This window comes from Hipposideros armiger, unplaced genomic scaffold, assembly GCF_001890085.2.
Source record: "Hipposideros armiger isolate ML-2016 unplaced genomic scaffold, ASM189008v1 scaffold_402, whole genome shotgun sequence".
In the NCBI taxonomy this organism is placed as follows: Eukaryota; Metazoa; Chordata; class Mammalia; order Chiroptera; family Hipposideridae; genus Hipposideros; species Hipposideros armiger.
Window position 1 is genome coordinate 457,123 of NW_017731752.1, and position 21,872 is coordinate 478,994.

The 21,872-nt window shown below is 38.4% G+C and overlaps 1 protein-coding gene across 3 annotated transcripts in view; it reads right to left on the bottom strand.

The window, feature by feature from the left end:
* The window catches only part of FAT3 (FAT atypical cadherin 3), a 658,207-nt gene that overhangs the window by 104,392 nt on the left and 531,943 nt on the right, over window positions 1-21,872 (bottom strand). For all 3 annotated transcript variants that reach the window (XM_019663735.1, XM_019663734.1, XM_019663733.1), the window contains 3 exons: window positions 20,044-20,183; window positions 5,320-5,595; window positions 2,317-2,527 (listed from right to left, as the gene is read on the bottom strand). In XM_019663735.1, coding sequence (XP_019519280.1) covers window positions 2,317-2,527; window positions 5,320-5,595; window positions 20,044-20,183 — 627 coding nt within the window. The remainder of the gene's footprint in view (window positions 1-2,316; window positions 2,528-5,319; window positions 5,596-20,043; window positions 20,184-21,872) is intronic.

Consider the following 21,872-nt stretch of genomic DNA (forward strand, 5'->3'; position numbering starts at 1 on the left):
GTTTAATTCCCTATGTATATGTATCTCGGGATCCAATATGCCCCCATTGTAACTCAACTCCTAGTCCTGGGCTCTCCTGTATTGCCCTGTCTCAGAGCCACCCATGAGCCACTGTTGGCACTAAACATAAAACCTGAACTAAATACAAGACTTGAAGCTATCTCTGCACTTGAATTCCACCTCAGTCCTTCAGGCCGAAATAAAAAGCTATAGCAGTTACTTAGAGGCCAGGCGGGGACAGGAAATTTATGGCCCACCAGAATACAGAGTAAAATCTTGCTTATCTGAGGTTTGTGAGAGAACTTTAAAATGTACACGTTATATAACCACGGGTCATTGGCTTCAAAATCTGAAGCATCTGGGACCTGCATCTCTCCTGCCATGACCTGGGAAGGGACCTACTTGGTTAGGTAGGGCCAGTCCAGGTCCAGTGCAGGCTTGTTTGTGAAGAGGCCGGTGACCACTTGAGATTTATGTGCACACTGTAATAATTCTCATTAGCTTTTTACTCATACAATCAAAGGCCATTTTTTTTGAGATACCAATCTCATTCCTGTGGATTTCTGGAAATTCATGTTGTCTCTATAAAAGACGTTTTAAGGAAAGAACTTCTCTCTGTAGTTTTAGTTAACTGTTGAAGAATTGACTGAGTTCTTTCTATATGTACAGCACCAGGCTATAGTCTATGGAGATTGAAAGATAATAGAAGCAATCTTTTTCGCTGGATGGTAAATTACTTTTAAATTACTCTTCAAGAACCTCCAAATTGGTTTAAAAATGATCTGGCTATCTAAGAAGAGTATATAGCCTTAATGACAAATATAAAAAGCAAGTAGACACACAGACCAATGCTTAGAAAATGCTAAGTAAGAAAAGTGGAAATAAAACCGTCTATCTAAGTAATTGCAATGACATGAAGCAATGTATATGCATAAATGAATATGTGGAAAAGAAAAAAATATATGTAAGAGTGGGGGAAACTATAGAGAAAATATAAAGAGTTGTTGGGTTAGGTGACATTTTCTGTGATGTTTTATAAAAATTTGGTTTCTAAAAAGAAGTTTCCTTATTTGTAGAAAAGAATGAGGATTATATAGTGAAATAATAAAAATGTCCTGTGATAAACAAGGGGCGCACAACAGCATTTAAAAAACTATTGGTTAAGCTTTAGTTTGAAAGGAAATTCCATGGAAATCTAGAACAGAAATAAATTTTCTTGGGGCACCTGGCTGTTATGAACCAACGTCTTGTCTTTTTTGTGTGTAGGGTTTAGCACAGACTCATGAAAAATGTGGATGCCTACTATAGGAATTAGTTTTAGATTATCATTCAATGCAGAGTTTTTTTTCTTTAGAAGGCTGTTGGCTTTTCTTTTCTAATACTTTTTAGTCCAAAACTGTCATTCTAGCATTCATATTTTAATTTAACCACTCACAAAAATGCTCCACATTTACATCAAGGGAAAGACGCCTTTCCAGAGCTGGCATGAAAGGAGACAGCATTTGGCACAATACACGACAGACATAATGTTGCAGAACATTTTGGAAATATGTGGCTTGAATATTCAAAAAAGACAGAACAGGAGAAGGGAAAATAGAGTAGATAAATGATGTTTGCAACTTCTAGGTTCACAGTCCTATCCCTCGATTGTGCATTTATCTCTTCTGCTATAAACATTTTCTAGCTGTCCATCCTCGAACCATTAGTAAACCAAGGTTTTGCCTGATAGACATTAAAATTGATTTTTTAAAAAAATCTCAAATTTAACAAAAACAAGAGCCTGCATTTATTTATCTGTCTGGTTCAGGAGGCAGTTTAGTACCTACCAACTACTCTGGTACTCAAATCACCTCCAATGAAGTGAATTTATGTCAACTGTGGGGGCGTAGGAGTTTCTGAAGCCCACAGCACACCTATTGACAAGCAAACAAAGCCATGTAAGATTCAATTCACAGAACTGTGAGCAACCCTCAAATGATGGGGGGCTTTGGCTACTTTAGGCTGAGGCCATGGCTTGTTGACCCATAAGTGAAAGACACTGAGTTTACTACACATTTCTCCTCTCTTCTCCATTCCAGAAAATTCTGAGGTTGAACACAATAAAAAGAAACTGTTTCCTCTCTGTCAATGATGGAAAACATATTACTGAAATGCCAAGAACTTTCTACACCGTCATCACGCAAATAGGGCAGGTGCTTGGCCAAAAAATTCATTTGGAGACATTCTAGCAGTGACTATGTGAATTTTACAGGGTGACAGATACTTCTGAGGGGCGAATGCAGTGCATTACGCTGCAATCAGTACAACAGCTCTCACCTGCTTCTATGGTATATATGAGCTCTGCATTTTCCCCTTTGTCTTTGTCCAGAGCCGTCACTTGCAGAACAGCTGATCCCAGAGCCGCCGATTCAAACACTGACGCTTCATACAATGGGTTGGTAAAATAAGGGCTGTGGTCATTAGCATCTTCCACATTCACAATGACTCGGGCCAAGTTTCTTCGGTAAGGAAACTCCTGATCTCTGACCTTTAGGCAAAATACAAGAAGCAGTAGGACTAAAATCTTAAGTTGCAAAGAACTCACAGGGCTATGCCTGTAGTGAAAACACAACATAATGCACACAAAATGCTTGACTCAGTCCCAGGCACATAGTAGGTGCTCAATAAATGGTGGTATTATCAAATCAGGACACTGATTTTTGTGAACAAACTGAGAGCTGGAACAACATCATCTTTATTGCTCAGTAGTATGCCTGGTCTATGGTCCCTACTCAGTCTGTGTTTGTGGAACTGATGCCTGGATATTACAAACACAGCACTTTCCTTTGTACACCCCACTTCCCTCACCCCCAACACACACAGCCTCTACCCCTCATTTGTGTATATAGCTGCTAACTGAATGGTGGAATGATGCTCTTCTAAACAGGAAATTAAAAGTAGAATTAATAAATGCAGTGTAGGCATTGCCATTCATTCATTCATTCATTCAATGAACATTTATTGTCATCTATTATCTATTAAATCCCAGGATTGACTCTGGTTCAGCAGTGAATTAGAAACACCCCCTGCCCTCAAGAACGTTATAGTTGACTGGGGAATGCAAACAAATAAATAGATAGGTATAAGGCCCAGTGGTAAGCGCCAGGATGGGTGTGAGTCATAGTAAGAACCTCACTTAGCATTCAGCTTCTTGGAAGAGGTAACAAAAATAGAAGTGGTAAAATGTTGGTGCTGGTGGTGTGGAGCACATATTTGAGGCAAAAAGAACCAATATACACAAAGGCCCAAGACTGAGTGACAACATTGATTACGGAGAAGATGAACTGAATCTTTTGTTTTCTTTTCTTTTTAGCTGAGCCATCCTGCCACCTGTTGGCAGCTCAGCGGCAGCTCAGCTTGGGCACAGCTCACTGGCCCATGTGGGAATCGAAGTGGCAACGCTGTTGCTTAGAGCTCCCGCTCTTAACCAACTGAGCCATTTAGCCAGCCCGAACTGAATCTTAATTTCTAAAATGTGAGGCCCCATTGTGACGTCACCAAAGAGCCTGCCTGACTTCTTTAAAGTTTCCCTTAGTTTTCATATGGCAAAATGCTTGCAAATAATCAATTCTTTAACTCTAATCATGTGGCTTTTGCTGTAATGTAGCACTAATCAAATGTGCACTTTCCATTTGTTCAATTTTAGACCCCATAATTTGAGATATGTGAAAAAATTAGAAAAAATGCCGGGAAGAGCCATCAAAAGAAAAGAGGTTTTCAGAAATAGTACCTAGAAGGAATGAGCCAACTGACTAAAATGGCTTAGCTTGGAGAAAGGCAACATGAAGGACTTGTTTGCCTTGAATATTCAATTTCAGAAATGATAAATGGTACAGGGTGACCAAACTATTGGAATTTTGAGTATGTTAAGAAAAGAATGAAGAAAGGACTTGAAGAATCAGGAGAATTTAGTTATACACTGGCATAAGGTTTCTGACCCCAAAGAAACACATGCAAAATCTACTCAGTGAGTGTGCTGAATGTCCCTGTTTGTAGACTGGCTTGCCACACACAAGGAACAAACTGGACTCTGTACTTTGGGATAGCTGAAATCTAGATCTGTTCCAATGGGATGTCCAGGGGTGCAGGGACTTCATCTCTTTTATATCTTTAGAACAGTGTCTGGAACACAGTAGGTGCAAGAGAAATATCTGTTAAATGAATGAATAAATGGCAAAAGGGATGGATTCAATGATCTCTTCTGTTCCCTGGAGTCTCAGCTGGAAACCACAGCTGAGGGTATGACTCTCAGGTTTCCAGACTTGGGAAGGAAGAGTAGCACTTAGAGGAACACCACTTTTAGCTGCTTGGGAATTGGTAGTGCCTTGGTGTATTTTAAAGCCAATCAGTATGCAAGATTAAGTCTCTGTCATCCTACGTGTTCAAAGGAACTCAGGGAGGCTCTGGAGGCAGTGGCTGTACAATTGCCCACAGGGTTCTTGGGTAGTTAGAGGGACAGATTTTACATCATAAACTTATCAAGGACATTTCTTATTAATCTCCCCTTCCAAATTATGGCAACAAGGCAAACTCCACCTTAAAATTAAAGCAACCTTTTATAATTTGGAGGCACCATGAACCCAAATTCAGATTTAACACTCTCTGCAGGCTTTGGTGTGTTTTGAGTTTTCTTTTGTGTGCCAGTATTTACCGCTAGGTCCAATGCCAGCGCAATAAGTAATAAATCAGTTCTCTAAATGTTTCCAAGGTCTGAGCATTGTGTAAATTGAGTAAGTGAATACCCTTGTGATTAACTTCTCAAGGAATTTCTTCTAAATTTTTCCACAAAATCTTCTGGATACGAACCAATACTGTAGCCTTGGAAATTTATGGAAACATGGCCTGTTCCTCCCGCATCAAGTTAGTCTGTCAGGAGCATTTACTGAGCAGCCACTGTCTGTAGAATTCATCTAATATTTCACTTTGGCAAAAATATGGAGTCACTATCTAACAATTGTAATTCTTCACCAAAATAAAAAAGGCAAAAACGAAGGCAACCCTGATGGGAAAAGACCAAATTTACTAGTGCTTACAAAATTTAAGGGCCCTGTACATTTGAGGACTAAGGTGTGTGCCTTGATGGTGCTTTATTTTTTTTTTTTAAGCTGAGCCATCATGGCACCTGTTGGCAGCTCAGCTCAGGCCAGGACTCGAATCACTGTTGCTCAGAGCTCGCACTCTTGAGTGAGCTCTTAACCAACTGAGCCACTCGGCCGGCGGTGTGTGCCTTGAATGGTCAGTGATTCTGCTAGGAGAGCGAGTTAAGCAGTTTGGTCCTACCATGATGTTGAGGATGTGCTTGTCCTGGGCCTCATGGTCCAGTCTCTCGGCAGTGTAGAGCACGCCCGTGTTGGGGTCAATCCGGAACTTCCTCATGCTGACGGAGTCGATGCTGCTGTGGACAGTGTAGCTCAGCTTGTGCTTCTCGTCTCTGTCTGTGGCTTCAATCTGCAGTATCTCTGTATCTGGGAGCACATCCTCGGAAATGGTCACATCGTAATTCGGCTGAGAGAATTCCGGGCCATTATCATTATTATCCAGCACTTTGATAAATACCTAGGGTTCAAAGAAGACAAGCGTGATGACTAATGCTATCACTATAACAGAGGCCCCCCCACCCTCTTTCTTCTCTCCATGTCCTTAGATCCCAGCTTGTAGCAGCCATCTCAATACATACGAAGAGCTTGGAGGAAAACACTCTGTAATTAGAGGTTGACAATAAACCGGTACTTAGCATTAGCAGGAACATAAACTATTAGCTGATCTATATTCTCACTATTAATTGAACAGCTGAGACAGCCCCAGGGTGGGGTGATAATTCCACAGGGCTATTTGAGGCACAAATGTAAGAGATCATGAGATGACCTTAGTTTGTTCCATTCCTATTACTTTTAAGTTCTTGTTATGTGCTCCTTACAGTGGACTCAATGTGGAGGTGGTGACAGAATGGGAAGAGTAACCAAGGAAAGGCTGAGCAAAGCAGATAGTGAACACAGGGCTGGCATTCTCAGGGCAATCGGAGCTTCCCAAGGGCAGTGTCTACACACTGTGGTTCTCCTTCACAAGGGAGGTGTTTAGCAAGGAACCTTGTGCTAACTAATGACCGCGGAAACACCAAGTTCCCAACTTGTTTTCTTTCATAAAATACTTTGTTACAAAAATTCTCAGGCAGATATAAAAGTAATAGGTTAATGAACCTTCGAGTATACATCACTCAGCTTTGACAATGATCAATAAATAGCTAATCTTGTTTCATCTATACGCCCACTCATTCCCACCTGCTTCCCCATATTATTTTGAAGCAAATCCCAGTCATCATCTAGTTTCAGTAAGTATCTCTAAAAGATAGGGACACTTAAACACACAAGTGCGTGCGCACGCGCACACACACACACACGCACAGGCACACACACAATACCATTACATATAAGCAGAGAAAATTCATTCCTTATCATCATGAAATATTTAGTTGGTGTTCATCTTTCTGTAATTGCTTTTTAACACATTATGTATGTTTGTGTACATATGTATACATATTTTTTTCAGTGTCTTTTAATCAGGATATGCAAATAAGATCTAAACATTGCATTTGGTTGATACATCCTTTAATTATCTTTTAATTTATAGGTTCTTCCTCTAGCTCCCTTTATTTCCTTGCAATTTTTATGTTGTTATTGTTGGCATTGAACAAACTGAGCCATGTTATCTTTAGTTCCCACAGTCTGAATTTCACTCATTACATCCCCATGGTTTTGTTCTGCATGTCTCTCTGTCCCTTGTAGTTCTTATAAATTGGGGAGACTTGATAAGATTCAAGTGTAATGTCCTCCTCCTTCTCTCTCTCTCTCTTTTTTTGTTTTACAAAAACCCTTCATGCGTGATACAGTATTCTTCCATCTGGAGATACGTAATACCTGGTTCTTTTTCTTGTTATGTGATATTAGCAGCCATTGATCATTACATAGATACCATTAATTCATTAAAAATGCAAAATAGTAATATTTTAATATGATTTTTTTCTCACTTATGGGCTAAAAATAAGCTTGGTACAATTATTTGGTTACTCTTCCTGTAGGAACAGCAGGAAAAATATCTAACCCTTCTCCTCTATTATCATTTCAAAATAATGAATTGGTTCTTTAGCTCCTCCCAAAGTGATCAATGAAGTATTCTGTTTTCCAGGAATTGCTATGAGCTCATGAATTCAATCCCATCTGATGTGTTTCTGTCCATTGCAGTTACTATACTAATTGATAGACAAATGGCCCTTCCTTGGCCATTGAGAGCCTCTTCAAGTTGCCTCTTGCAATTTTTTGACCCAGCTCTGGTAAAGACTTCGATAGCTTCCTTACTTTCCAATAATTGCTACTGGTAATTTTTCCAGGGTGTTCTTGTACATTTTCTGCCCCAGTTCTGAATTATCCATTTCTTCAAAAAGTGCTCATTTCTTTTTAGTTAGAAATGGCATTTTAGAGATCACAATCTAGTGCTAGGAATGTTCACTGCTGCTAGATTTGCTATTGTGTCTAGCTTTTTTTCAGTGGACACAGTCAGCAGAGATTTTTGTTTTTAATAATTATTCATGAGTTTATATTGATACTTCCAATTTCAAATTAGGGTATCAAGTTTTTACTTAATCTCATTCTTTTTACATCTGTTATTGCCTTCCTCCCATGCTGAAATTTCTCATGCTCAGTGATATCATCATCATTATTCATTGCTTTATCTGAAACACATGAACAAAAGTCTCAGAATAATAACATCAACATTGTTATTATAACTACATTATAATGATGGTCATTCAAAACAATTTAATATTATTTTGCAGTTCTTTTTTGTCCTAGGATTTATCCCACTGGGATATAAAGTAAAATTAGTAAGTTTAAAGTCACTTAGAACAGCTCTTTTTGTTGTAGATATCCTACCAACTGAAAACACTTATAAGTTTGTCTGCTTTCAAATTTCAGACTTGTTTCTTTAACATTTAATTTTGTTTTATATTATATGCAAAAGTACTAAAGTCAAATTTACAAAAGGTATAAAGTTTAGCTTCTGTATCTCTCCCTTTCACCCTACTTGCTTCTCCTACAGGTAATCAGTTTTCTTAGTTTAATGATATGTCTTATCCATCTATTTTGTTAATATAAACATATTGTATACACTTTCCCCCAATGAGCTATTTCACTTAACATTAATGGTTTTCAATCAGTGATGACTTTGTTCCCCAGGGACATTTTTCAATTTCTGGACATTCTTGGTTGTCACAGCTGTGGGAAGGGTGTTCCTAGACTCTAGTGGGTAGAGAATAGGGATGCTGCTAAACATCCTACAATGCACAGCACAGCCCATTGCAACAAAGAACTATCTGACTCAAACTGTCAAGAGTGTCACTGAATTATGTCCTGAAGACCAGCCCACAGCAGTACAGAAATATTCTTCCAATGAATAGATGTATCATAGTTAACTCATAGTCTTCTATTATCATAGTCTTCTATTGATGTTCATTTAAAATGTTTCCTATTTTTGCTTTTAGAAATAGTTTGCAATAAAGAGCCTTGTGCTCACATCTTTTCATATTTTTGCTAACATGTATTATGCTCCCTAGAATTAGGAGCTTAGATATTTCCATATTCCCCTACTCAAAAGTTTTATCAGTTTGTATTCCTACAATAATATATAAGAATAACTGTCTTCCTGCAGCCTTGCCAAAAGAGTACACATGTAGTGAAACTTTTAGGTTTTTGGCCAAACTGATAGATGAGAAATGACATCTCAGTGTAGTTGTAATTTGTCTTTCTCTTATTATGAAGCTGAACATTTTTTCATATATTTAAGAGCTATTTGCATTTTTTTTTCTGTTAGTATGGAAGTATGATGATATAAATTGCAAATGTTTTCAATTTTGTCATCTATCTTTATTTTGCTCATGGTGATTTTTTTGCCATGCAAAGTTTTTATTTTTATGTTCATGTAATTGAATACATCAATTTTTTCCCTTGTTTCTGGGTGTTAAGCCATAGTTTAGAACATTCTCTACATTTCCAGGTTATAGGTGAACACACTCATTTTTTATAAATAGCATTTATATGCTTCTTTTACTCATATTTCCATCTCTAATCCATTTGGAATTTTTCCTGGTATATTATGTGAGGAATGGATCCAGTTTTTTTTTTTTTCCACATGGCTCTCCATTTATTTCAATGCCCCTTTTTAGAGCATGACTTCTCCACTGATTTAAGAAGCCAATTTTATTGTATACCAAATTTACATATGCAAATAGTGTATTTCTGGCTTTTCTATTTTGTTCCATTAGTTTACCAGTCTTTTCATGCATCAATATCAAAATGTTTTAATTACAGAGGCCTTACAGTATATTTTAATTGTTTGGAAAAGCTAGGCCCTCTCTTTGTTCTTTTTCAGGGTTTTCCTGGCTATTCTTGCTGGTTGCTCTTCCAAATAAACTTTATATTCAACTTGTATAGCACCTGACAAAAACTTAATAGCATTTTAAATTGGGATTATGCTAAAAGTATAGGATAACTAAAGGAGAACTGATTTCTTTAAACTATCCAAAAACATACTCGTGGTTTATCTTTTTTTATTTGTACAAATCTACTGTTTTGTTTTTTGGGGGTGTTTTAATTTTCCTAAAATAGGTTTTGAACACTTTTTAAAGTTTATACATGTGCTATTCTAAATGGGGTTTTCTTTCCATTAAATATCTTTTCACTGCTTTTTTCTTTTCTTTTTGGCTACAAATACAGGCTATTGATTCTTGTAAGTTAAATTTATAACCAGTTATTTTACTAAATTTTCCTATCATTTGCATTAGTTTTTCCATTCACTTTTTCGAGCTTTTCAGATACATAATTATTCTCTATACAAATAGATATCATTTTACCTTTTTCTTTATGATTCTTATGACACAAATTGCTTTCTCTATTAGCATTGGCTAATCAATGTTAAATAGTAGTAGAAAAAGTAATATTCTTGTTTTATTCCTGACTAATAGAAAAGCCTTTAGTGAGTCTCCACTAAATGATATGCAGGCATCTGGCTGAATTTTAGAAAATTATTTACTTTAAAAAATAAATTTAGTCAGACCACAGTTATGCTTATAAATAGTTGTACTGTCCTTCCCTTTGGTACAGATGTGCTTTTTCTGAGGGAGAGAAAAAGGGCAGTGCTATGTCCTCTGTGCCTGGACAACTTGTCCATGGGAGTGAGCCTGACATGGGGAAAAGTTTTGCCTGTAGTTTAAGGTACAAAAAGAGTTGAGAAGTGTGCCTACAGAGTTTTGGGTATTGTTTTTATCTCCACTATATTTGGAAAGGCTACTAGATTCTTTGAATGTTAATTCTTTCCTTTAAAAAGTTCAAGTTAACTTAGTCAAGATGCTAAAATGTTTGTGTTCACAGAAGCAGTTATATTAATGAGGCAAAAAACCCTTTCCAGCCAGTAAGCCTGCCCTGATTTTCATGAAGTTTCAAAGTTGATATGCTCTTGAAAAGCTTGCCTCTTTCTGCTTGCTTTGTCCTGAGCCTAATCTACAGTCAGAACAAGTGTTTCTCTGTAAAAGACTTCCCTTTCCTCATTTGTTTTTTTATTTCCCACAGTTGGGGCCATTTGTGAGCTCCTGAACTAACAAACAAAGCAAAGTAACTCTCAAAGATGTTGTGTTCCAAACGGTAATTGAAAGGCCTAAAGGAGTACAATGGAATCAAAGCAGGAGGAAACCTGAATGTAGGGAGTCTCTCAGAGTCGGTTTCAATACTGTCCACTTTGGGTTTTGTAGGCTCTTCTAAGCTAAGTCTGGGTAGACGCCAAGCCCGGCTTTACAAAGGCTCATGGCGGGAAGTGTCTGTGGGGCCAGTTGCAGCGTAAGGCCTCTATCTTTTATTAGAACTAATTAAGTCCTAAATTACTGAAATTCTGTTCTGCCTCTGTTGGCATTTCAAAACCATATTGAAAACATTCTATAGTTGTGATTTTGAGGGGATGTCCCTTGTATGCTCCCCAAGCTTATGAGTTTTGTTTTTGAGTGTATAAATAGAAAAATCATGTCAGTTTGTGCTTGTTTTACAGTGTATAAACCTGTATCATATTCCTTTCTTAAAGTTTATTATCTCTAGTTTACCAGTATTACGAGAATCAGAGAAGTTAAGCGATGTGCCCAAAGTCACAATGGCAAGGCCAGACTCAAACCTACGTATTATGGAGAGAAATTCTGAATTCATTCCATCATAGCATTTCCACGTAAACTTAAATTATACACACATGAATTATAAATGTACATAACATACATGTGGACAAATATGTGTGCAAATATTATGTACCTTGCTATACAGAAATCCTAATTTACAAAACAGATAACTGACATGACCATTTTCATTTCAGGAATATCAATCATAGGATTATTTTAAATAGAAAGTTCCCTAATGCCTTTAAAATTGGAACTCATTTTCAAAAACTGATTTACTCAGAAGTTGTCAGGCACAGATCTATTACATACAGTGAAATTTTGTAATTTTTTTTAACAGAAAGTCTCACATTAAAGTTGGCTTGCTGCCTTATTTTTTCTCTATATGATTGCACTCGTTCCATCATTTTACGAACCTACATATACAAGGAAGTTTTGGGCCACTGCCCTTTTCACCTGCTAAGAGTAAGATGACGCTAAAGGAGATGAGAGAAAACCCTGGATGAGGGCAGTGTCCCTTAGGGGTTCCTTTACCTAGGGAGTCACGCAGCAGCTTTAGCAAAAGTGATTTGTTCCTACCCTCCCCAACCCCCCACCTTTTAAGCAGGTGCAAGTTGGGGAGAAAAGGTAAGACAAAGTCCAAATCTTCAAGGTAAACTGTGCTTTTAAAGAAAGGAGGCTAGTAAGGAACTCTCAACCATCACTGGGAGACCAAAGAGGAACGGAATCCTCACAGCTGTGGAGGGCACGGGTAACTTTAGGAACACAAGTTACAGATCTCCCAGCCCCAGTGACTATAGGTCCTTTGGCGGAAAGCTTTTGTGGCCAATCTCAATGATCTACCTTTGTGGGGCTTAAGAATCTTGAAGATTATCTCAAAGATATTTTGTATCTCGGGTTTGGCTATGAAACATACAAATCCAAGCTGATTTTCATATCTTTACAAATCAGAACAGGACTTGAATAAGACAAGTATATTAAAGTCACAAAACCACGTATCATGAGTCCCTGAATCAAATCAATGTAATTTTTAGATTATTATTTGGGCATGACTATCTCTGCTGTCTTTCATGAATAAAAATAAAAGCCACACACATAGTATTTTACAGTTATCAGGTATACTATTCCAATTTTAAGTTGAAAATGAGACTGTAATAATAAAACCTGCATGTGTCTAACACATCACAGATCTCGAGGACCTTTTCATAATATTTTATTCTTATAACAACCCATAAGGCATGCAAGGTTTTATCCCCATTATACAGAAGAAATTGAGACTCACGGAGATGGAATTATTTTAACATAGACAGCAATCATTTAAGTGCTGACTTGAATTTGGGTCACCTGATTCGGGGTCAGTGCTCCTTCCACTGTACCAAATGCTTCCCCTAATGAATTAAATTGTATATTTTGTATATATAGGTGTGCAGGGAAATGTTACTGAGACGGAATCTGATTTCAAGAAGGAAAAAGTGGGTTTGTATCTCTTTACCTGTGTATACATAGGGCACCACCTAACTATTCTGTACCTCAGTTTACCACCAGAAAAATGAGTGTAATAGTAACACTTAACTTAACTACACCCAGGGTGACAGGGACATGAAACTTAAGAATGAAGCTTGTCAAGTTATAATGCAAATATCAAGTGTTTTACGTTACTATGTATTTCCATCCATTGATCTTCTGGAAGTGTCACACTCTAGATTTGTTTAAATTTGCTATGAAGATGCAGTAACTCAGGTTGATCCGGCAGATGTTTGAGGAACATTGTTAAAATTTATAATTTCTCATCCTTGGTAATATGTGTCTTTGTGGCCCATAAGCTCAGAGGATTGAAACGAAGGCTACAAGGAGGGTGGGGCATTTTACTCTCTTCCCAGCAGGTATGGCTGGTAATAAGACATTCTAATGGCCACAGGTGGCGCCATGTTCCCCAGGCAGCCATCTTAATTAAAAAGTGTCCCCCTTCGTAACTAGTAGGGCCCGGTGAGTTGCTTTTCACGCCTTAGAATTTAATCTTGCCTTTGAGAGGCAGCACAGTGCAGTGGTTGAGAGAGCAGGCTCTGGAATCCAACTGCCTGTGTCTGAACCCTGATCTGCTCAACTTCCTTAACCTTGCTTTGCCTCAATTTCTTTACCTGAAAAATGAGAATGGCAACAGGGGTTACTTTCGTGAATGAAAAAGTGGATAGGCAACAAACCTGACAAGCTCAGGGGAGCCACATGGCAGGCCTGACAAGCTCAGTGACCAAAAGCAAGCACACAGGATGGTCTGATCACAAATTCCTAACTGGGCAGACCTTGGCAGGTAGTCACATCCCAGGCCTATAGCTTCCTTAGCAAAGGTCAATCATTGTTCATTATCTTAAGTGAACTGTCCAATGTTGTTGTTGTTTTTTTTTTTTAGCTGAGCCATCCTGCTACCTATTGGCAGCTCAGCGGCTGCTCAGCGGCTGCTCAGCTCAGGCTGGACTCAAACCGCTGTTGCTCAGAGCTCAAACTCTTGAGCGAGCTCTTAACCAACTGAGCCACACGGCCGGCCCAACTGTCCAATGTTTTTATGCCATCTAGGATAACATACCTTTGAAATGTCAGAGTAATTTTCTTTTCCTACCCTTCAAAGGCACAACTGTGAGCACCAGAGCACAAGACCACCAAAACCCCTCATTATCTTGTTCCCCACTTACCATCTCTACATGCTATAAATGTTAATTATTAACTATCTTGTACCCACCAATGGGAAAGAAATGTGTGTTTCTCCATTTTGCCTTTTAACCAATCCTAGAGATGTCCCCATGGTGCTTTCTCCCACCTCCTTAATCTACCACCAATGGATTTCATGCATCTTCCTTAAATCCTCTCCTTTGGTTCTAACATATAAAATAAGCTGCAAAACTGCCATTTTCCAGAGCATTTCAGATCTTGCTCCTTAGCATATGTCATCTGTTTGGCTCAAATCAACTCATAAAAATTCTCTACAGGTTTGGATTTATGTCGATAGTTTCCTATTTCTAGCATAACTAATTTCCACAAATTTGGCAGTTTAAAACAACACCCATTTATTATCTCCTAGTTCTGTAGATCAGAAATTTGAGTGGTGTGGCTCAACTGGGTTCTGTATTTATAGAGTCTCACAAAGCCGAAATAAGTGGTTGGCAGGGATGCATTCCTTTCTGGAAGCTCTGGAGGTGAATCAGCTCCAGGTTCCAAGTTGGCTGAATCTAGTTCTTTGGGTTCTAGGCCTGAGGTCGCTGTTTCCTTGCTGGCTGTCAGCTCCTTAAGAGGGCCTGTGTTCCTTGCCTGTTGCCCCCTCCATACTCAAACTAGTGATGCTGTTTCAAATCCTCTCACATTTGGAATCTCTGACTTCCCCTTTTGCTGCATCTCTTCCTACTTCAGCTGAGAAAGTCATCTTTTTAGGGACTCATGTGATTAGACTGGACCCACCTCCATAATCCAGGATACTCTATCTTAAGTTCTATGACCTTAATTACATCTGCAAGGTCTTTTTTGCTATGTAACATAACATAGTCACAAATTCTGAAGAACAGGACATGGACATCTTCGGGGGCTGCAAATAGTACTTGCCTCATAAAGTAATCATGAGAGTTAAATGAGTTTCTTTTTGAATATAATATAAACACTTGTTTTTATTTTAAATCTATTTCTTGTGTTTCAGTCAATTATAGTCATTATCTTTTTGATGCTCTAATGATCCCATCTTTGATTAATGGAAGGCCCATTAAGTTGCCTCTTGCCATTCTTTAACATGACTCCACTAGTCTTTTCTGGCAGGGTAAGATGCCCAGACTCCTGCCTCAATCCTGGAATCAGCTATTTCTATAAGAAATCCTGGTTCCTTTCCACGGGAAATGGTATGTAGAGACCACAGTCTGGGCCTTCAGGGTAAAAGCCCTCTTGTAAGAGATTTATAGTGCTCCTGTACACTTGGACAGTAACCTCATCTTCCTGGCATCTCATTAATTCCTGCTCTCCATGGTCCTCTGGTTCCACCTGGATGTTCCCTCTCCCCTCTTATAACAGCCAGTGCTTCTGCGCTTCCTCACCTTTCCTCTAACCAGATCGCACCCCTCTCTCAACCCGTTCATCATTTCCTTTTCGCCAGACACTCATGCTCATCTCTGGGCTTCTATTGGGTCGTCGGGAAAGTCATGACGCATTTTTGTATTGAAAAACACAGAAAAATATGTCATGACTTTCCCGACAACCCAATATAACATAAAAGTGGGGAACACTTCCATAATGTTAAAGAATAGTGGTGCCCTTTTTTTCACAGACTATTTCTATTTTTTTTTTTTTAATTTCTTGAAGGGAGTTAACCTGTTTGTTATTCAGGGCCTTGGTAGACACATTTAGCCTCTTTCTTAATTCAGAACAGCAGTGCTTTGAAACACCATGGAAATAGCCAGCCCAGTCACCAGAGCAGGGAGGCTTTGTAAAACCAACAATCCCCTCAGGCACGTGTGTGTTTTCTAGGAAGCATGGATGATTGCATGTTGTAATTTTTAACTAGCGTCTCTGAGTAATGAAAAGGTGTTGAAGAGTTAGTTTATTTGAACTATTTTTAGGCCATATACCCATTTGAACACCTGATGAATACTAAGGATTTACTTGCTAAAAACATACACATACACACCAGCATTTATAAAAATTTCATGGTTTTCAAGCACCTTTCAGGACCTCAGACTATCTTGGAGAGTTTAATTGGTTTATACAGCTGGGTCCAGATTTGCATTGGCTTGGTGGAGGCAGCAGGGTTTGGAGATCAGGGAAAGGTCTGATAGGAAAGAACAACTGGAACCATGGTGCTAGTGTTAAATCTCTCCACTCAACATTACTCATTGTTTTGGTCTACAGCAATGCTATTTCTGGTGCTAGTCACAAACCATTTGCTACCATTCCATGACATTCTACATGCAGAAATTGGGAGTAAGCTTTTAAAGCCTTGGGATCATTCTTGAAACACAGAAAGCTCTCAACCATGTTGTCTGGTTTCAGGCAAAGTGAAGACTGTCAAAGAGCCATCAGAGATGACCATCCTGGGAGGGAGCATCAGGAACTAGGAAAAGCCCATAATATACCCAGGGTCACATGTGCTCAGAGCCCTTGCCAAATTCTACCTGGTGTGATTTGCATTGAGGGAACCTTAAGGGGTTGTCTTGTACCCCAGGACAAGTCAGAAAGTATCCAAAATAGTCCTTCATTAAAAGCCTGGGATGCAACCCTGCATCATCCCCTTCACCAGAGCACTGTCACAGGCAATCATGTGTGTCTCATCACCTGTGAGGCAGCCCCCTTGACACAGATGCTCAGAGAGGCTAAGTGACGACAGTCATGATAATAGCAGCAGTAGTTACAATTTACTGAGAACTTACTGTTTAGACCTCATGTTAATACTCTATCCATACTCATGGAATCCATAGCAACTCTTATGATGTAGGTATTGATACACCCATTTTATAGATGAAGGAACTAGTTAGGCTGCAGAGAAATTAAGTAACCTGCACCTGCTTGAGGGGACGCAGCTAGTAAGGGGCCGAGTTGGGATCGGAACACAGATGTACTGCTACAAAGCCCATGCTGTCCAATACTGTGCTATGTTATATAAAACATAATAATAGCCGTCATAAAATCAACAACTATTTTATGCAGAGGCCCTTATGTCTCTTGCCAGGAGGGTTTTGTATATGTTGACATGCTGTGTTCTTCCATTTAGTCCAGCTGTATCTTTGTAACTTGAACTCCACAGAAATTTTTTACATTCTGTACTCAGGCTAGGCAATCTCTGTAAGGAAAGGGATGTTTATTCATCACCTGATAGTGTCACCCTGAGGCACAAGAATCCTATGAGTTGGGAGAAAAGGCCAAACTGAAGATGAAGGAAGGGTTTCTCATGTAGACACAGAGATCCCTGAAGGCTTGGTTTTATTTGACGTCTGCGAAGTAAAATTCCACATGTTGTTTATGGTTGATTGGAAGCTCGTATCATACCATGTTTTATGATTCAAAGTGAACAAAGTAGAGAAAAGTTCTCAAGGGAAAACTGAGCAGGTGTTTGGGGGCTACGGGACATTTGTTGAGTTCTATGGTGACGGGTATCTGTTTGATGGTGGAATCATTTAAGTTGCTTATGGTCAAGGGTTGGAGCATGCTTTCCTGGTTTCTAAAAAAATCTAAAATGCCTTTCCTTTCCCCAAACATCTTTTGTAAAAGTGTCCTTGACACTGAGGCCTTTGACTAATTCAGAGAACTGCTGCTGTCACTACGGCCAGAGGAGCTGTGGCCGATGTGAGCAGAGGCCTGGATTGGCAGAGGCTGGAGGGGTAGTCAGGCCCCACACAGCCCAAAAGACACAGCAATGGTTTTCTGATGGTAATAATGATGACATACAAGTTTATACTTTGGAAACTATTAGTTCTTGCTTCTTGAGAAGGTCCTGGCCCTGGAGACACAGAATGACTTGGAAGCTTCCGACAAGAAAATCTCTTGATGCTTTTTATTAACCTGCTTTGCTTCATTAGCAAGGGGGAGCTCCAAGTTCACTCCAATTCTCACTCTTTCCCAGCTGCTCTGGGGATAAACCTAACTATACGTTAGTCTGAAATAAAATCAGTGAATGTGGGACTTGAACAATGGATACATTAGAAGTACTGGAATATATGCTTTCATATTAATTTTTAAAAAGTAGGTGTACATCAGTCATCTGGTTTGAAAATTCTGAATCACTGACCTCTATATCTAGTATAGCACCTAGCACATGGTATGAACACAAAAATAACTGTGAAAGAAAAGCTGTTAAGTGATTTCTGATTGGATCCTAATGAAATTCTAAAATAAAAATTTCACTGATAATTTTTATTTTTGGTTAACATGAATCAGTGTGTGCTTTGGAGATCCAGCCTACCTGCCATATAGGTCCCATTGAATATGTAGTGTCTACTATTCGTTCATTCATTTTGAATATTGAATGTGTCTCTAGAACATTCTGGGCACACTGAATTACCATTTAATTCAATTGTTCTAAAACCCTAAAGAAAAGTATGGAACTAAATATGGTTCCATGTTTATTTGCATTTTACTCAGATATGTCTTGTATTTTTTAACTGGAGCTAAAAAGTTGAGGTTGGATATGCTAAGACATGGCTAATTTAAAAAGCCTAATTTAAATTGCCATTTAAAGAGTATTAGCGCTAAAGACTTGGTGATACTACAAGTGGATTATTTTGTATTAGTCTTGTGGCCTTCCTGTAGATTGTGTGATTCCTGTAGGGTCTCAACCATGGTGTCCTTTCCAGATGTCTTGAAAGTACTCTGAAACAGAACAGAGTTAGGTAGGGTGATCATGTAATTTATTGCCCCAACTGGGGCAATTTTAAGAGTGAATGGGATACTGTTAATTACACCAGTGCAACAGGAGTAAATGGGACTCTCTCAGGCAGATAGAGTCGTATAGTCATCCTAGGAAAGGACACGGGTTGAAGGATCAGGGTAGTCACACACTGGCTGCACATGCCACTCCCTTTCTGAGTTTCAGTTTATTCAAATGAAAAATAAAAGGGTTGCACAATCACAAACCCTGTTGTTTCCTTAAAATTCCAGCATTCTACAATTACGAATAGACTCAGCACATTTTTGAAACAGCTAAGAGGCAAACTAAGAGGCAGCTGCGTAGATAAGCACATGAAATACTCCTCCTTTCTCCTTTTTAAAACCACATAGTTACAAAAGCTTACATCGTATTTTAAAGAAATCGACACTTGTTTATTTCAGGTGGGCAGAAATTTCATCTTTACTACCTGAAGCATTGTGTTGGGAAGGATTCTGAGGACACATCTGGGCTCAGCAGGAAAAAGGATCTTGATCAATACAGATGGCTTCTGGGGTCATGGGAACAGGAGAGAGAAGTGGGGAGGATAGGAAGGGTTACAGGATATGTGTCTGTGCCAATCCTCTGCCATAACTGGCCTAAGATCTCTGACGGTAAAATATAAAACAAAACAATCTTCTATACTTAGGGTACATGTGTCCCGTACGAATATCTAACATTGTGTTAGTCTTACCCAGGGATTTTCTCGTCCTGGCTTCAATGATGTTTCATAAGCACTCAAGTAGCAGAGTATAAGCAGTGGTCCTCAACCCTGGCTGCATGTTAGAACCGTGTAGGATCTCTGGGGGAGCGGCCCAGGCTTCAGTGGTTTTAACAACCCCCTCCTTCACAACCAGGGGGCTCTGTGCAGCCAGGAGAAAGAACCATTGGCATACAGGCTAAAATGGGAGATGGGAGGCAGGGCACCTAGATCTCAGTCCTTGTTCTGTATTAAGGCTATGTGACCTTGGCTCTATCGCTCATCTGATCTTAGTTTGTAAAATGAATTTGGACTCTTAGATACCTCTAGCTCTAACTTCCTGTGACTGACAAATGAGGAAGTGAAGAATAGCATGGTGCATTAACTCAGACAATATAGATGTTCTCTTCTTTCTACATTCAAGGAAAGCTGGCTTTGTTGTTACAGAGATAAATCTATAGGAAATGATCAGGGAACAAACACATTGCACTTTTTTATACATGAACGATCATGATTTCTTGAAAGAAGCAGCTAAATTATACAATACCATCGATAGAATCCTTTTTCTATCTAGGTTGTTCTCTCAAATGATTTTTTTAAAACACTAGAAATCCATCGACATACTTGACTACTTCCAATACATTTTTTTAACTGCTTGCAACTCTGACTTTAGCAGACCTTTCGGCATTCTCACTGCTTAGTAGTTTGACGTCTTACCTGAGTGACAGCAACATTTGTCCCATCGGTGACTTCCACACTCATATTATAAATGGACCTCTGCTCTGCGTCCAAAGGTTTTGCAATGACAATGGTCCCAACACCCTTCTCTGCGTCAAAAGAGCTGTCAAAATTCCCCCCTGATGATTTCACAAAAACAACATAAAATTAGCATATCGGAGAAATTATTACATGTATTGAAGCCTATATCTTTAACGGGAGCTCTTACATAGAAATATTTTTGACAGGCATCCTCATGGCTCAATTTTGTACACATTAAATGGGACCTCTTTATTTCTAACTTAATTCATATTTCAAACCACAGCCTCTACAATGCACAACAAATGCCACCCCGAAATAATGTATTGCAAAGAAAACCTCAGCACTAATGTTCAAGTAGTGAAGCATAAACTGACTCCATAAAATATTTAGAAAGTTAAAGGCCCTTCAACCCCTTATGGCTTCTGTGCTAGGAATTTGTAGATCCTTTCGCATTTCCAAAGTAGATTAAATTATAAGTAAACAAACAGTCCAATCATGATTAACAAATATAAGTAGACACTTAAATTTATTCCAGGATTGATGGTAAACATTTGGTTGGTAGAATTGAGTGCCCCTAATTAGTTGTCAGAAATAAAATTATAAACACTAGAAAATAAGAACAAACAAAAAAAATGAATTTTATATTAAAAATTCTATATCTGCCAGTTGGGATATTTATAGAAATGTTTTTATGTCTTTCGAGTATGAATTATTTTTCTCCCCCCAAAGTAGAAAGTCTATAGATTTACAAAAAGAAATCTGGAAAGAATTAGAGAAAACAGATTATGTAACATCAACTTATAAAACAATCAACATGAAAGTTTAGAAAACTTGACTTTTTATCTCCTGGACTAGGTATAATCCAGTCGGTAAATAATGTACTTAAAACAACATAGGCCTTGATGAAATTACTGTAGATGGATCTCTGAGAACCAAAACGTGGTTTATGATCTTTCATTTTGGGGAAAGAGAAAATAATGGTGTAAATGCTGGAATGATTTTAATTAAATATCAGTATACGTTCACAAGCACTGTTTATTTTTGTCTGAAATTTCATGTCAATTAATTTTGTTCTTAGACAGCAATTTTATTTAACTATAGCACACAGGGCAATGCACTTATTGAGTCTCATATTTTAGAAAATAAATCTTGGCTTCTCTTACAGTCAACATTCTTTGTATTTCATTTTGCTGATCAATGAATAATGCTATATACAATTTCTATGATATTACAATTACAAATTGGGAAGATGAGTTAAGGGAAAGGAGAATTTTACTTGAATTACTAGAATTTGATGTAGAGTGACACACAATAAATATAGTAGTCCCCCCTTATTCACAGAGAATATGTTCCAAGATTTCTAGTAAATGTCTGAAACTGAGGATAGTACTGAACCCTGTGCTTACTATGTATTTTTCCTATACTTCCATATCTATAAGAAAGTTTAATTTATAAATTAGCCACAGTAAGAGATTTATCAATAACTAACAATTAGATAGAACAATTATAACAATACATATACTGTAATAAAAGTTATGTGAATGTGACCTCTCTCAAAATAGCTTATTGTACTGTACTCACCTTTCCTCTTGTGACGATGTGAGATGATACAATGCCTAAGTGAGGTGAATGACATACGAGTAGATATTTTCAGAAAGAGGTTAACTGCGGGTAACTGAAACCGCAGAAAGTGAAACATGGATAAGGGGGTGACTACTGTAATATGGCTTACTTAAAAGAAACCCAAACCTGGTCATATACTGGGGGTGCCAAAAAATGTATATACA